This window comes from Glandiceps talaboti, chromosome 4 (assembly GCF_964340395.1).
Source record: "Glandiceps talaboti chromosome 4, keGlaTala1.1, whole genome shotgun sequence".
Lineage (NCBI taxonomy): Eukaryota > Metazoa > Hemichordata > Enteropneusta > Spengelidae > Glandiceps > Glandiceps talaboti.
In genome coordinates, this window is record NC_135552.1 from 21926096 (window position 1) to 21943253 (window position 17158).

General features: G+C 35.3%; 1 protein-coding gene across 1 annotated transcript in view; it reads left to right on the forward strand.

Annotated features, from left to right (window-relative positions):
- The first annotated feature begins 2542 nt into the window (after positions 1–2542).
- LOC144434660 (ATP-dependent translocase ABCB1-like) overlaps positions 2543–17158 on the forward strand; it is a 44913-nt gene continuing 30297 nt past the window's right edge. Inside the window, exons 1-2 of the mRNA XM_078123166.1 lie at positions 2543–2706; positions 15650–15918. Of these exons, the coding sequence (XP_077979292.1) occupies positions 15762–15918 (157 nt within the window). The 5' untranslated portion in view covers positions 2543–2706; positions 15650–15761. The remainder of the gene's footprint in view (positions 2707–15649; positions 15919–17158) is intronic.

Here is a 17158-nt window from a genome sequence, read left to right on the forward strand (position 1 = left end):
AACAAAATATTTTCAAGAGAACACAATAATAGAGATATGATTTATATTACAATTGCAAGTTAATATGTACAGAGTATGTGACATTAAACATTGAATACATACGCCGTCAATTTCAAACGTTCGTTCCGGGTTGACTGATCCGCTTCATGATAAAAACGGGTCTATAGCTCCGACCTCACCGTCTGAGGCGCCCCATCACGGCATTCCTAACTGACTAGATTACTGAATTGTAAAGATAAACTATGATAAAACTAAATCTTTGCAACTTATATTTAACCAATCAAGGGAATCAACCGTACTTGTTTATTTGGGAGGACATAAAATTACATATTCTAATTCTTGCTGTTGGTTTATCTAGAGAATGCTATAATGGGGACGTCGTCATTTCGTGTTTTGATGTTGGAATTGTCCACTTTAATAGATTAATAAGGGTCGACCATTTAGTCCGTAAGTACAGTTTACTACTAGTATACGAAGTTATATCAGAAAATGTCATTTTAGCAGATAGAGAGGAAGTAATTGGTGGTTACCCCAAAATGACACGAAGTTATCGTATGTATGCGCCACCTTTCACTGAGTAGACCTAATGGAATTACAACTATTCAGAAGGTACGTTGGTGGGGGAGGGGGGGGGGGGGTGACAGCAATGTTTTTAACTTGAATTGTATCGATATATATATATATATATATATATATATATATATATATATATATATATATATATATCGATATATATATATCGATATATAGACTGTAAGATACGTCGTGTTATTCTGCCCTATCGGTCTTCTTATAACCTGATGAGTGCTGACTGCGATAGCGTGGCACGAATGTCTGTATCTTACAGACTTCGCATAACAAGTCCACACACCGCGTAATATATGATATAATTATATTTCGCGGTATGTGGACTTACCCAATCCTAGAAACCCGTGTTATTTTACCCCTTGCATATATTATCGGCCAATTATCTCAATATCGGATCGATATTTTATTGTATTCTAAAACATATATCGGGAAACAAGTGCCTGTAGCTTAGACCTATGCTTGTTGTGACATAATTTGCCATCGACGCAAACCACGACCTGTTTTACGTTAACGCGCCGTCCCCACTTTTATTTCGAAGTTTAGCGGAAGAAATAACAGCTCTGATTTTATTTCGAAGTGTAGCGGAAGAAATAACAGCTCTGGTTTGCGAGAATGAAAATTTGTCCACGTCTACTACTCGTCCGGAGCCTATACGAACCTTTCATTCATTCATTCATTCATTCATTCATTCATTCATTCATTCATTCATTCATTCATTCATTCATTCATTCATTCATTCATTCATTCATTCATTCGTTCGTTCGTTCGTTCATTCGTTTATTTATTTATTTATTTATTTCATATTACAATCGTCCTCCGAAGGGAAAATGTAAAAAAACATTAGAAGGCCCTGTATGAATTGATGGAATATTATTTACATGTTTATGATGTATTTTAACTACTAGCACTTCATGTACATGTATATGTTCAGCTCTGATCATGAACTTTTTCAAAATGATCGAACCGCGTGACGAAATTGCCGAAACTGTATTATTTTACCGTTAGGAACTGTGTAAGGGTGACCCTATTATTTTTTTCATCTGTTTCTCATTACCCGACCTATCCAATTTTTCAGCTCCGACATCAAAATAAAAAAAAATATTTAGATTTTCGCCTGTCTCTAATATTTTGCGACACAGCGCCCTCTCTGGCGGAAGTGTCTGGACTGTTGACGTCATCTACAGTAGTATCGGCGACGACGACGACGACACTTGTTTACGAACAGAGAACTTCTTCATGATGAAATTTACTGAAGCAGGGGGTTGAGAACATGCCAAGCTGGGAAAGGGCTTGTTACGAATCCAATAAAAAGAATATAGAGAGGAGGAAAACTTAAAGGAGAGGCAGAGAAACATTCAGTATGGAGAAGATGATTTTTATTTTTTTTACTTTTTTTCAAATCGACCGACCGACCGACCGACGGATGGATCGATCTATAGTTGCGATAGCTGCAATAATTGTAGCGTCTTGTTGCGGTTTTGTGGGTTTTTTCGTCTGTTTTGGTGACTTTTTAAGTTTTAGTGTCTAACCCGCACCTAACACTAAAACTTAAAAAGTCACCAAAACAGACGAAAAAACCCACAAAACCGCAACAAGACGCTACTACTTATTGCAGCTATAGTTGCGAAACATAAAAAATAGGGTCACTCTAACGTCCTATAGCCTATTATCGAAATGTGTAATGTCCACAAATTCTTCATATTTATTTTGTCTTTATTGTATGTCCGATTGTAAGACCTCGGATCAGTTCAGTCGGTTTTAGAATTCCAAGGTGGATATCATCCTCATTTGCTGTGAACATACTATACTACTACTATACACACTATCAATACATCTGACCATCGGAACAACTAGCTCGGGTGACTTGTTTCGTTGTACCTGATCACGTGATTGAACGGCAAGCTACAAGTATATAACATAAATTATGACGTCATGCCGGGTTCGTCCATACGCTTTCGATCGACATCTCCAGCTATCTCCACATGAAAGACGGCGGACCCTTGCATCACTTTCCGGCTACTCTATAAAAGCCGATCATAACCATAAACAGGAAACTGGTGGTCGCACAGAAGTAACAGACATCGAAAGAAAGTGGAACGCTGTGCTACTTTTACAGAGGTAAGTGTAAAACTGACCGCAATGTCTATGTGTACGGTCGGTGTTTTTGGTCCGTTGCGTTGTGACAGTCTATTTCATAATTATAACGGCGATTGTCATTACGTAACATTCCCATCATCTCCAAGCACAGTGCCCCATAGTCTCTCTAGTTTGCAGTCTCCTGTGAAGTCTAAGGGAGTAATTCAACTACCAGTATAACCCATCGAGTTTAGACATTTACTCAGGTCACGTAGTTGATTACAGTCCTTTCGATTGTCACTAGCTTGTTTCTCAGCCGCTAGTGTATCGACCGAACCGTACTCGGTGTATACCGGTAATGCGGTATCTGTGATCTACGTCAACAAACACGGTCACTGGTCACATTCCGTGCCAGTTGTTCCTACTCGTCCCACCAACGCCAACCCGTGAGTTCACTGTTTTAGATCAAGTGCAAGGGAAATGTACCCACGTGTATGTCCTCAGAATCAAGAGTACGCAAATTAGAAATCTGCGCTGGCGATAAGGTAACAAACTGTCGAGGTCTTGACACCGTAGGAAGAGAACGGGTTCTGGTGTAAATTTAGTCACACTCGCATCTAGTGCATATCATTCCGTGGTCGTGTGTTCAGAAACGTGCCCGATAGAACCTCATCGCCAATCTGATTAAAATGTGATGTAGTGAATTTGGCGCGATTTCTTTATTTACCTCTCTTTCCAACGTTCTTTTTTTGTTCTGTGACAGTATGAGTGAACGCAGTTTCCCCTAATATCTTGCAGTAATTATACTGGCAGTTTAATATACTCCAAGCCCTTATGACAAGTTATGTACCTTCATGTTGTAGGTCAGTTATGCTCACAGTCACAGAACAAAAAAAAGAACATACCACAACAAAAGTAGGAGGTATAAAATAAATAAATCGCGCCAAGTTCCCTACATCTGATTTTAATCAGATTGATAGAACCCCTACTTGTGAAATCAAAGAAGTGTCATTTTACAACACAAGTATATATCCATGGAACTATATAACCACTACTTCCATGATATATCTATGTCACATTGTGTGTGTATTGGCAGGAATCTTCACCAGCAGATAATTTCCTTTGTCCTAAGTTACAGTGTATACCAAGCATTGTGTGGTAAATGAATGACATTCCATATACCATACCTTTGTATGCACACCCATAGTTCACTAGGTTTTAAATATGCACACAAAATCATCAGGAATATATATTTTTAAAAAAAAAACATCTAATAGATAGATGTATACTGAAACTCAAGTTGTTTGATAATATTAATAAACATTATGTATTGGCAGGGTGTGAGAATAAAGCTGCTCTCATGTTGGAGGTCACACTGACCTTAATCAATGCTGTGTTACAGTTATTCATTTTCTAGTGTCAACGACCTTTTTTTTCCTAATTATAGTACATTACACCTTCCTTAGCAACACATCTTGCATTATCTCAACAGGTCTGTTATGAGATTCTCTGAACCTCGTGCAAATGAATACATTGACACTTATGGTACTCAGTGTTCTACTGCACCAAATATGGTCAGAAAACAAAATGATGACATCATTGCCTTTGTCTCCATAGCACTTAAAAATCTTGTTTGTTGAGGATAAACCGACACCGGGTGCAGTGTTTTCATATCATGTGCACTTAATTCTGAAAATAATTTTACAGTAAATTTGAAAATATATAAAGACTTTAGTAACTTATGATCTGATTGTTAATTACTATTTAGTATATAGCAAAATGTTATCTCCTGATAAATTGAATAGTGTACCTTGAAATGATTGGATGGTTTTGTGATCCAATTATTTTATTAGCTGTATATATAAATAATTGATTAAAAATACAATAGAATTATGTAGCTCTAATTACAATGTCTCTAGTTACATGTTTGTATCTATTCAAAACTTCCAGTAGCCTAAGAATACACAGTGTTCTGATACAAATTTGGTGGAGTGAATCTTGGACAACACTCATTGTGTCAAGTTCAGCAATGTAACAGAAAGAATGCACTTTCTCACAGTCACATGACACATACTATTAAAATTCAAGAATCACACAATGGTTTTACCGTTTAACTGAGGGAAATATGAATACAATTTTTCATAAAATGAAAATCACTCCCATTAATTTTCAATATGATTCATAATATAATTATTGCATTTTTTAATGTCTGATATGAAAAGAAGATTTATGAAAATTGTAGTGATGTTACGTTAAAAGAAACACTCTTCAACTTCTTGAATTATTACTGGATATTGTGTTGAATTTTGACAGGTAATTACTATCATGAAAAAAAAAGAATTGATAGGATATTAAATTGAGAGCAAGTATATTGATACATATCAATCAAGAGATATATTAACGACAAACATGAACTACACATCACTAAAATACAATCATTACCTGCCCTAGTTATGTCTCCACTGAGAATACAATTCAGTCGTTACTATGGTGATTGGTCTCACCTGTCTAAAACACTAATGGCTTACATTTGACATTTTCCTTCCGAGCAAAGACATTACACATAGTGTTATGGATGTGTCAAAGCCATTTTATTCTGTACTTTTCTCACTAGTCTAGTTCCAGACAGGGACAGAATTACGTATTAAATAAGATGAAATATTTAATACGTAGTCCTGTCCCTGTCTGGAACTAGACTATTTTCTCACAGGAAGGAAATGAATGCCCCTTAATAGCGATAACTTGGTGGCCTGTCACTTCTTTGTAAATGAGAGAGAGAAAAGGGACTTTTGAGTCTTGAAATGGAGTATGCCAGGTCCTAGACTACAGAACCTGGACTAGCCTGGAATCCATGAAGATGGGTATTTTAGAAAGTGATCGGAAAGCAAAATGTAAATCCCAATCTGCAGTGATTCCAGGTTATACCTAGTTTAAATTATTTTGATTTTTAAGGGACATACGCTATTGTCCTGTCTTTAGTTTTGGAAGGACTTTAAAATGAGTATATGGATGATTTGTATTGCAGGAAATGTAATTTTGAGAAAGTATAAATTGAAGTTTGCCTCATATGAAAAGATGGTGCAAAGTCAGTATAAACTATTTGACCCTGACAGTATGCAAAAGAGTGTAAAAGAAAAGAAATTTATGACATCATGCCATGTATGAAGTAGAGTGTGATGACTCAGCACAATGCTATTGACTGACTTCATAATGACATCATCTCATGTCACACATCACGCGTCATTTACTCTCTGCCGTGAACTTTGACCACAATAAGTAAATTGTGCCTTTTTGACTGCTGTATGTGTATAGAACAGACTTTGTAGTCATGTGGATACTTGGCAGTGTTTTATGACTTTGGGCAGCAATATTTAATACTGGGAGCCAAGTGGTGACAGTACATTGTATTGGCTCATGTGAGTGTTTTATAGGCCAACGACCTTTTTCAATAAAGGTCTCACACATGTCAAACGCGTGTGGTGAGACTCCCAATCGATCTATAGCAGTGATGTGTAGAATTGTGACATAGTGTGTCTCTGTATGCATGTATGAATATATTCTTCTTTATGTGGATAAATAAAGTGATTTATTAGAAACAATGAAAAATTGACAATAGGCTTTAGAAAAGAAACCAATACAAATTTGTGTGTTTTCAAAGTCAGAGTGTTATGAAATAGTCATTAAATGTACAGAAAAATACTATATTTGATATTCAATATGCATTATTGACATTTTGGATAATTATTAATTTTACTGTAAATGTCTTCGTACCTTGTGCAAAATTATTGATCTGAAGAGCTATTTCAGTAAATAAAAATCAGTGGACTATACCATTACCAGTCCCTTAAAGTGGAACATTGTCCGGTTAGCAGTGAAAGTGGGCTTTGTTTAATAGTGCATGTCTTTGTACAGGGTGGTACTGGTGGCACATATAGGTAGGTAAAATCTCCCTGAGTTTCTCAAGCTGTTTACTGGCTAGGGGTTCCCTTCCAACATGTGGACACTAGTGATTGCCCATGGAGAAATGTATGGGCCTTATCAGGTTTCACTCTCTCAGTTTTTGTTTTCACCATTAACAAAAACACTGTACTACTACTAGAGTTAGTATTAATATTTCACATCATGTATCAATAAAGGTATAGTAGACTAGAATTTATGCCCTCCTACATGTTCTCCTGTCAGTAAACAGACCCTAAGTTGTGATTTCAGACCTGAAGTCTTGAAATTAATTACAAGGTTTGTCAAGGTCTTAGACAATGCTAGAACTAGTAGAAGTACATCAGGTTTATATAACAAGTCACTGTGACCTTTTGCTCACAATCAATTTATCATTGTCTACAAGTGTAGAGTACAAACACAGACAGAAAATTTGTGGATGTTTACATAAATGCACTTTGACTTGCCTGTAGACAGTGTGGATTTATTAATTAATGAGCACAAGGTATGTAATACGTCCATGCCTAGAAATATCAGGGGTGACATACATGTAGTCATGATTTAATTCAAAGGAAGTACATGTATTGACAGCCTTCTACTCTAAGTTTCATAATTTGACCAGCCCAGAGACTGTAGACTTGACTGTCTGACGTTGACATTGGTATCAGATAGTCAAGTCTGTACATGGCTTCTGTTTAATTTAGCTAAGTATGTATCAAGGTCACCATTACCATATTAGTAATGTCTATGAAAGGAAAAGTTATTTACTTTCCACAGGGATAGATACAATCTAGATGACATCAACATGGTGACAGCTATAGCCTACAAACACAAACATTATGTGACATTTGATGACGTGGGTAATACACTCCTTCATTGACTCGGTAATTGATCATTATTGCTTTTACTTAGGGTAAAAATGACCTAGATACAAATGACATTTTGGTCTTGATGAGGTGTAACAGCACAACCTTAAATGGGAATCAAAATGGATGGTGAAACATATTCAAATAAGGGTAACTTGAGCCGAGTAACAAAATATGCAAATGTGCAGACAGTTTAGTGTACTTTACTGAAAGGTGTCCTTGAAAAGAGTTATGGTTGAAAGTGATTGATTCATTCTAATGTTTTTCCTTAGAAACTGTTCATAGTAGAGCTTACGTGATATACGTATATAACAACTAGTCACTGCTTGAGAAGTAAGACATTGATTTACTAGTATGACTAGTAAGGGGTTCCCCTTCCTGAGGTGGGCTGTTTCACATAGTACATAAAAGGAAAGTAGATGGTGACAGGTGACTTGTGTGGTAGTGTTTGAAATGATGTTATTTCATCAATAAAAAAACCTCTTCAAACAGTACATGTACAAAAGGGTTAACAGTGCTGGCTCTGTTGCCCTGGTCAAGGAGAATATGTACAAAAATGTACATTGTGTATCCTCGTACTTCAAGGCATTTTACTTGCCTGGATAGTGAATGTCACACAGCTCCCTGATTTGGGACAACAATATTACTGTGTCTATATTGTACCCAGGGATAACTATCCTACAGTAATGAATATAAATATGTTCTATCATTTTGTGTAGGTTTAATATTTTGTGGTGATGTGTTTTCCATGATGGTGTTATATTGGTACGATAGGAGATAATTTTAATCACAAATAGTAATATTGTATTTATAGAAAAGAATATTTCTCCTCGATATGTACATAAGTATGGTTTATGGTATAGAAACAGTTATTTGCTCAGTGCAAGTAGATTTGTTCAATTGTCATGGCAAGTAGTAGTTAGTCTGCCCAGTTTCTATGGTGATTCTCTGACGTATGTACATGTACATGTACATGTTACTCACTTGGTCAAATCAACAAGTGGCAACCAGTTTTATACAGACATTATACAACAAACTCTTTTGTTTGCATTTTATTTCAACACCTTTGAATTAAATTGGAAACAAAATCTTGGCTTTTCTAGTTTTCATTCCTACATTATGTTTTGAGAGAACCTTTATATATCCATTTATTCTGTTTTGGTCTATAATTATTCCCTTCTTGTATGTTAATTTTGTTGTACATCAAATGTACATGTAGCACATGTAGCACAATTCCAGTTGAACAAAATGTACTGTTATGCTGCTGTCAAAACGTTGTTGTCATTTTTGAAGGGAAGACACAAGCTCAGTACATGTATGCCATTCAGTTCACTTGTATTCAATATTACTCAGCCCCTCAAGACCCTATTTATACAATACATGATGCTCTTTTGAAATGAAAATGTAACTTTACTATTTTGTTGCATTTGTACCATCGCCTCTCTTACAACACCGTCCAAGACACACCTTTATTTCGCAGTGTCGCAGAAGAAATAACAGCTCTGGTTTTCAAGGATGCATATTTACCTACTGTCTACACAAAGATTACAAAATACGCATGAAAATGAAACAATCTGAAAATGCTGCTGAAATTGGAGTGTTTTTTGAAAAAGGTCTATTTTAATTTCTCTTCTGACAGTGTATATGAAAATTGGATGTGAAAGTTGACAAGCAACATACATGTACATGTGTACGTGTGTCCCACATTTAACATGAGGTATATGTGTTACATCTGTATTGCACAACTTCCTGGTATACATGCAATTGACAATATATTACAAAGTCTGTTCACTCAACTTAGTCAACAGTCCAGTGTTACTAAGAGGAGGACATGACTATCAAAGTGCAAGCACTGGCCCTATAAATTTACGTGTTGTAGGACAGTTCACCCCAGCATACATCGTAGGACAGTTCACCCCGGCATACATCTAGCTAGTGCATTGGTATTACGAAAACTGGTAATATTTGAAAGAATAAAAAATGCTTGGTAGCTAAAAGCTAGCATGGATTTGGGCATGGTTCCAAAGCATTGCATGACAGACTTGATGTCACTGTACACTACTACACATACATGTAGTTACTAAACAGTGTTCTACACTTTGGCTATCTTATCTTTTCTGAAGCTGAAGTATCTCACAATCATGGATTCTATTTCTAGGCAAGTGATGAACATTTCAGATCACGGTTATGGACTCCTAGTACATGTAATTTATAAACACCAATATCTATATGGGACAAGTACAGTTGCTGTACATACAGTGTACATGTACTTTCACCAGATTTCCTTTATAACTTGACCTAGTGACCTGTATATTTAAATTTGCATATAATACATATATATTATAATGTTAGCCAATTGTATCATCATAATAATAATAATAATAATAATTTATTGTTTAAAGACCACTACACAAACATGTCTCAGTGGTCTGAACATTACAAAATGAGAAAGACTAGCAAAAGAGCAACAACAACAAAAATCTACCATAAGAACACAATGAATATTTTAAAAGCGTCTCTAAAAACAAAATCGGATTCAAAAATTAGCAATCAATTTAAAAACATCAGCAATAGCATTGTCGGAAAATATACGTTTTAAGACTCTTCTTGAAAGGAGCAAATTTCTTGAGTAGTCGAAACTCAAGCGGTAAACTATTCCACAGTTTAGGAGCATACACACTGAAAGCCCTGTCACCATACGTTTTAGAAGGTTGTTTTCCATGATCTTTGATCATGGGTTCAATGTACTGTTTGGATGACAAGTCGTATTACTGGAGCTGTACACATATACCGGTATGTATACAGGACTGTAAGGTGTGGCAGAATTACATGACTTATGGTATGTTAATTACTGATGTCAAGCTTGCCATGGAAGCATTCTAAGATAGTCTAGATAACATATTGCATAAAGCTAGTTGTTATGACAACAATGTAAACATACATATACATATAACTGTACGTCATTTCTACTAATGCACACATTCTTAAATTAAATGTAAACTGCACATACATGTAACCTTTTTAGTAACTCTTATATTAGAGATGATCAGGCTGGAGATGATTGTAGATAAACTTTTCCTAGTCTAGAGGCCATCCGTTTGGTTTGAATCTGAATTCAGATTTCTTGAGATTCAAAGCTACAGATAGTATTTAGACTATACTTTACTCAAGAAGTTAACAATGATTACTTTCTTGATATATCTATTATCTACCTGAGACTTGAGAATGGCTATCACTCCACTATTCTAACATCCTAACTGACATTTTGAAGTTTTGGAAAGCCATTCACAAGTTCTCAAGTCTACAGGTATGCTATATCTGTATACACATTAGACTGTAAAGATGTATGTTGTACAGTTCTGCCCTAATCAGTCCCTGCATAGCATGTGGCAGGAATGTCATATCTTACAGTCCAGTTGTACAGTATCAGACTTCCAATACATGGCACTATAGGTAAACACTGTACTTATCTATTACAGATAAGCCCAGGAGGAGCTATATGACAATTTTATCTAGATGATTATACATGTACACATTGCTGTATTACTTTGCTCTTTGAAAGCATATGTGGATGTTTTGTGTCGGCTACATACACGTGTAGTTGCCCTAAACTTAATGTCTGGCAGTGAAGCACCCCCTAATTTGTATGCTATCTGCAGTACAGTCATCAGGCTATTGAGATTGTGCTAATTTTGATGTTAGGATTATTTTTACTGTCACCCGGCCATGCTACAGTCCATCATAATTACAAATGTATGTATCAGCACAAGTAGGTGCAGTCCCCTGTTTTTATCAGCACCATTATTACCTCATGAACGTGAAGTGATTTGAATTCTCTGTAGACATTGATCTGTAGTTATGTTGTGTATATACTGTTAGGGTACGTACAAAATGTACTTGTGTGTAGGTAAATTGTGACTGTACATGTACCTCAGGACAGGAAGTATTCATACTAAATAATTTCCATATAAAGTAAAGAAGTCTATGGTGTAAACACGACACTTTATGAGGTATATAAGTTTATAATAACAATAATTTTTTTATTAATTAGTATAGAATGATAAGGATTAGTGTAACAATTCATCATTGAATAAAGTTAGTTCTATTTGGATTTGTTACGTATGACATAGCTACAACACATTTCTCATCAATACGGAGGAATTTATGAAAAAAATTCTGATTTTCAAATTAGACAAAATTCTCTGCCCCCAGAGTGAATGAATTATACACTGTTGTGTTGGCTTTAATGTAGTCTGAATGCAGATAGCCTAGTTCGTATACAGTATCATTGGGATTCATACCTTCACTCACACGTATGTGGTTGTGGTTAGGGTACCGTTAGAAACCACGTGCACAGTCTGGTCATCCAGACTACAATGCAGACAACACAGTGGTCTCTAAACCTGGCAGTGAATGTAAATCGTAATGATAACGTATAGGGACTAGACTAGCATTATGGAAAGAGGTCTGATACATGTGTATTACAAATACATGTACATGTACGTATGTGTATGCTAATTTGTACATTAAAATAGAAATTCCTTATACATGTGTATATGTTTCAACATAGACTTCCAGTGGAGGGTCTGTGGTTTCAATAGTGGAAATCCTGCACCAGCTGGCATTGCTTCACAGAACTTGGTAATCATGTTACATAATCATTTCAGTATCCTGTCTGCAGACATGGTGGCATGGATTTTAAGCATTTCAGGCCCCTTTATATGTTAAATTAGATCCCGTGCTTGCAGGCAATTAATGGACAACTCTTGACTGGTACATATCATGGATATCTTGTCTGTGAACTCTGAACAAGTATTATAAAACAAACACAGAAAGGGCAGAAATTGAAGTGATGGCATTGAGAAATTAGTTAAAATGATCAGTGTTCTGAAAGTGTAGATCTATATTACTCATCTCTTTTACTCCACTATTTCAATGGCATCTCATTTCTCAAAGTTACATTTATCCACTATACTAGTATATGCTAAAGATTACTGTAATGCAGCCCACCTAGATGCAGGAATGAAATCATTTTGCTGAACAAAGTACAGCCGTTTCCATTCCTAGCCATTTTATCAATTAAGTCAACACAACACGTATTATAACTGTTTTGATTAAACTTCTGTTCTTGTCTTTGTTATTTTGAATTAGACACAAAGTTCATGTCTCTCATACTTATACAACTGTCTTGGGTCACTCTTATAGAACTGTACAAGTGATTATTGATGTATTGATGATTCATAGTCTAAGGTTGTCAAAGCAAAGTGATATGTTATGTAACATGTATTGATCCAACAAGACTGTAGCACATGGTCACCACATGATCACACTGTTCAAATATTACAACACAGCCTCTCTGCTATACTGTTTTAGCATACCCTCTATGAAAATGATGAACTGGTCGATGGAGAATCTATGGTTTTACCGACAGACTGAGTTCTGATTATACATTTGCTAATTAGTAATAATAGTATGAGGACATGCATACATGACAGTTTGTACATTTTTGTAAGATTGCTGTATGTAAGTATATTGTAACTTGGTTATTTGAGTTGACTTTCATGCTTGTCACTGACTAATAGAGTAATAATTATTATAGTAGCTGTTAGATTTGTTCAAGTTATAAGTTTATGATGTGATATTACAATTTACAGTAGTTCTTATTATCAGCCATAATTGCAAGACCTCAAGTCAGTGACTTGACATTATGTTGTTCATCATGATGAGCCAGTTGATTCAGATAGCACATACTAGTCTAGTTCCTATATTATGTATATATGGTATTGTTATTTACTATTTACCCACTCACTGGTTAAGTTAGAGACCACTTTGGCATCCAGACTAACATTGTCATGACATGATAGAATATCGTCTTGTTATGATGATGTAAATGTATGTGTAGCCATGATGAAGACACAATTGTACGAACTAACCCAAAGAAAGAGCAGCTAGAATAATAGCTCATTGTAGTCTGGATCAATATATTTGATGAGACTTCAAATTAATGATTGATGAAAGCCTCAGATATTGATCCATTGTTTTAATGTAAATATACTGTCTGTATGGCAGCCATAAGCTTAGTTACCTATTCCCCAACCTTGTTGGATGACAACACCTGGGTTGAGTATTGCCATATTAGACAGATCATAATGCAGACATGTTTTGTTGGACAATAAAAGCACATGATCAATACGTCAGATATAGATATAATTCCATTATGTAAATTTATGTCACAGGTTTGCTTGATTAAATAGTGGTATTTATGAGAGCTTTGTGAGTCAGTCATGATAATTAAACTTTAACTAGATCTTGAAGATTGCGTTAAGATGACAGGGCGCAATTTTGAAATCAGTGGCTGCAGTGACTGTGGAGCTAGTAGCAGGACTCTGTTGGGTAGTCATTTCAAGTGAAGTAACAACTGTGAAAGGTTGGATTTGTTTGTTTAATGTTTGGGTTATATTTCGAGTTTTGTTACCTGCAGTAATTTTCATAGCTAGAATGTAGTTGGAGGGGTATAAAGTGGATCAAGGGAGTGACTGAGATATTATAACGGGGTTTTTATGCATACATGTCAGTTAACCTTTGTACTGTTAAGAAAGTATTGCACAATGTCATATAGTTGAAGCACTACTGTGTCAATGTCATTTCATGTATATTAGTACAAATGAAGGGTGTAGAAATACTCTGTTACGGCACTGTGTTAAAGGCATTTTTCGTTGCGTCAGCAGGAAAATATCCTCTGTCAAGTCTGTGAGGATGGTGTAGGACAAAGTGTAGAAGGTGTCTTTGATCAGTAAACCACCACATAGATCTACAAATGCAATGTTTGAACAAATAGCAAAGACAGTTACATAAATTGACATACTGTGTCATGTCTGAAGTCAGTTTGCTATTGTCTATTTACATATAGTAAAATCTTTCAGTCTGTGTATTTTATACTTTGTCGTATACATGTGTGACAGCTGGGTGCATTATATGTGGCTTAACAAGTAGATGACATCATTTTTTATGTCCAATGAGTCATAAGAACAAGATAATGTGGCATTGATTTAATGTATTCGTCAAATGCAGAACTGAAATTCATGCCGTTTCTCAGATTTATGTAGTAGTGAATGGTGTAGGTGGAAGATACAAATTGTACATGTCTGTCTGATGCAAAATAACACTGACTTTTTAATCCATCTATCAATCTCTACCAACACATAGAGTTGATTATTTTCAGATTAAAATATAAATATTCCAATTTATGCTTTATATGAATGTAAAGGAATAATCCTGAAAGTGAAGGAGTTACATTTGTAACAATAGACTTGTCCCCATGTGGAATTTTAAAATCGGTTTAAAATTGGTAAAGTTGGTTCTGATCGAATCACCTGTTGGCACATAGATGTATGCTGATTCACTTTGAGACCCCCTCAGGGGGGCTGGTTTTGAACTGATTCAAAGTAAACTTATTCAATAATTCAAAAACCAGTTCAACAATTCAGATTCATTGCTTGGTTTTCTCATGGTGATAGAAACTGGTTTTGAATCGATTCAAATGGGGACTGTCTACTGACAATGTAACACTTGTAAGTTGTATATGTGAATGTTCACTATAACTTGTGTACAAGTAATTAATGTATAATACATGTACATGTATATGTATATGTACATTGTTAAAAAAATACTAGTGGGACTGAGGAGAGGTGACATCATTATATGTATCTGTACAGTGATCATTCTCTGACTTGCAATTATTAGCGCCCACCACCACTACCGACACTACCACCATGCACCACACACACATCAGTGCATTTGTACCACTAAATATTTATATACACACACACAAACACACATACTGTGATACATGCAACATTACATACATGTGTTACTTGTCTGTGCCTAATTCACATACATGTACATGTTGCATTTGTACTGTCACGTTGTATTGTTTTTTCTTTTTGTAGGTTGATTGACAACGTTGAGAAAGAGATGCATTTTTTGTCAAAACTATCTACAGCAATGTGGAAATGGCATTGATTCCTTGTTATGTTATTGTCTAATTTCTCAACTTTTACTGCATGTAATTTATGTATGATGTACTGGTAAGTCTTTTGTCTTGCCATAGCTCTAGCTGTCATCAGTCTTTTTAAATGCACTGACTAATTTGAAATGTGTGGTATCTATATTTTATCTTGCAGGATTTAAAGTGAATAACATTGGCAAATTTGGAATTTCGCTTGGTAATATTTGAACAGTAAACCTGTCAACTGAAAAGTATTCTAAGGCACTGCGTGTAGATATTCACACACAATGGCCTCCAATGGAGACATTGCTCCACCTCCTCCTGAGGAAATACAACTAGAAATGTCCAACAAAAACGGGACCAGTGGTAAGACAGCAACTTCCATCACATACGATAGTGCAAGAGGCACCCCAACTGATGGCTTACCACCAGTCGAACAGTTTGGTGAGAACTGAAAGTTTAAGTACCTATGAGTGGCTATTAAAGCAAATCATGTGCTGGCTGTGTATTGCTTGTTGAGATTAAAGCTTTCATTATTTAAGCAATATAAAAATATGTAACAGGGACATTCAAAGATATTCAGTGGTGGCGTAAATGGTCATTGTACGAGTAACTTCCTCATAAAATTTGTTCACTTTGTGTAATAATACTTACTAACACTGCACATTTTCCATCTTTTGACTCCTCCCAACCTGTTTGTTTTCTACTATTTAAAATCCTCTAATCAAAATCTATAAGTTGACCTCCAGAAACCATAAACTCTTTTATAGTCATACCAGTGTCGCTACTCCTTCAGTCAAAATTTCTAGCAAAGGGTAAGCGACCTTTTTGAGTACATGTACCTATTGTATTATAGGCCAGAAGCAGAGATTGTAAACATCATCTCTGTAGCCTCAAGCCATTATGTTTACAACCAGTACAATAATGCCCAACTTTGTTAAATTTTCTGTAGTGAATCCTAACATTTAAGATGGCCGTGTAAACATATGACCTTGCCGATAACATGATGTAAAGAACAACTGAAATCTACACACTTGAGTAATGATTTATTGACAAGAACAGATACAAAACACATTAAAATGCATTCCATTTCAGTCAGTGCAACCATGACCTATTTCATAATTTTAACACATGACACACAACATAAAATGTAGGCCATAGTACATGTATTCATAGACATACACACTGAAGTGTATGATGTCGCCCTAACAAAAAATGTGACAAATCTTAGAATTGTTGATCAAATTTTTTTCACCAGTCATTAGTAAATAAAGATAGTGATGTGTACAGATTTAAAAAAAAAAATTTTATATGCAAAATCTGTTTTCCAATGCCTATAAATATTTCTTTATGGTTTTATGTAAAGAATTTTTAGGTCTAATACCCAAATATTTGTTCAGTTTTCATTAAGAATTATTTTTTTTGACAACTGTGGACCAGAGTTTATCATACACGTTATGTTAACCAAGTCAAAGTATACTCATGTTGGCACAGTTGTTTGATTTGAAAAGGAAACATTTGATACGGCATATATTCAAATAAGAAGCGAAAAATAGAGGAGCTCTTTAATAGTTTGACTGATTTCACTATTTCTTATCTTTTCTTCATTCTGGTAAGATATATCTTGAGAGAACTTTTGATTTTGAAATTATGGTGAAAATGCTAGCATTAAAATTATTGTAAC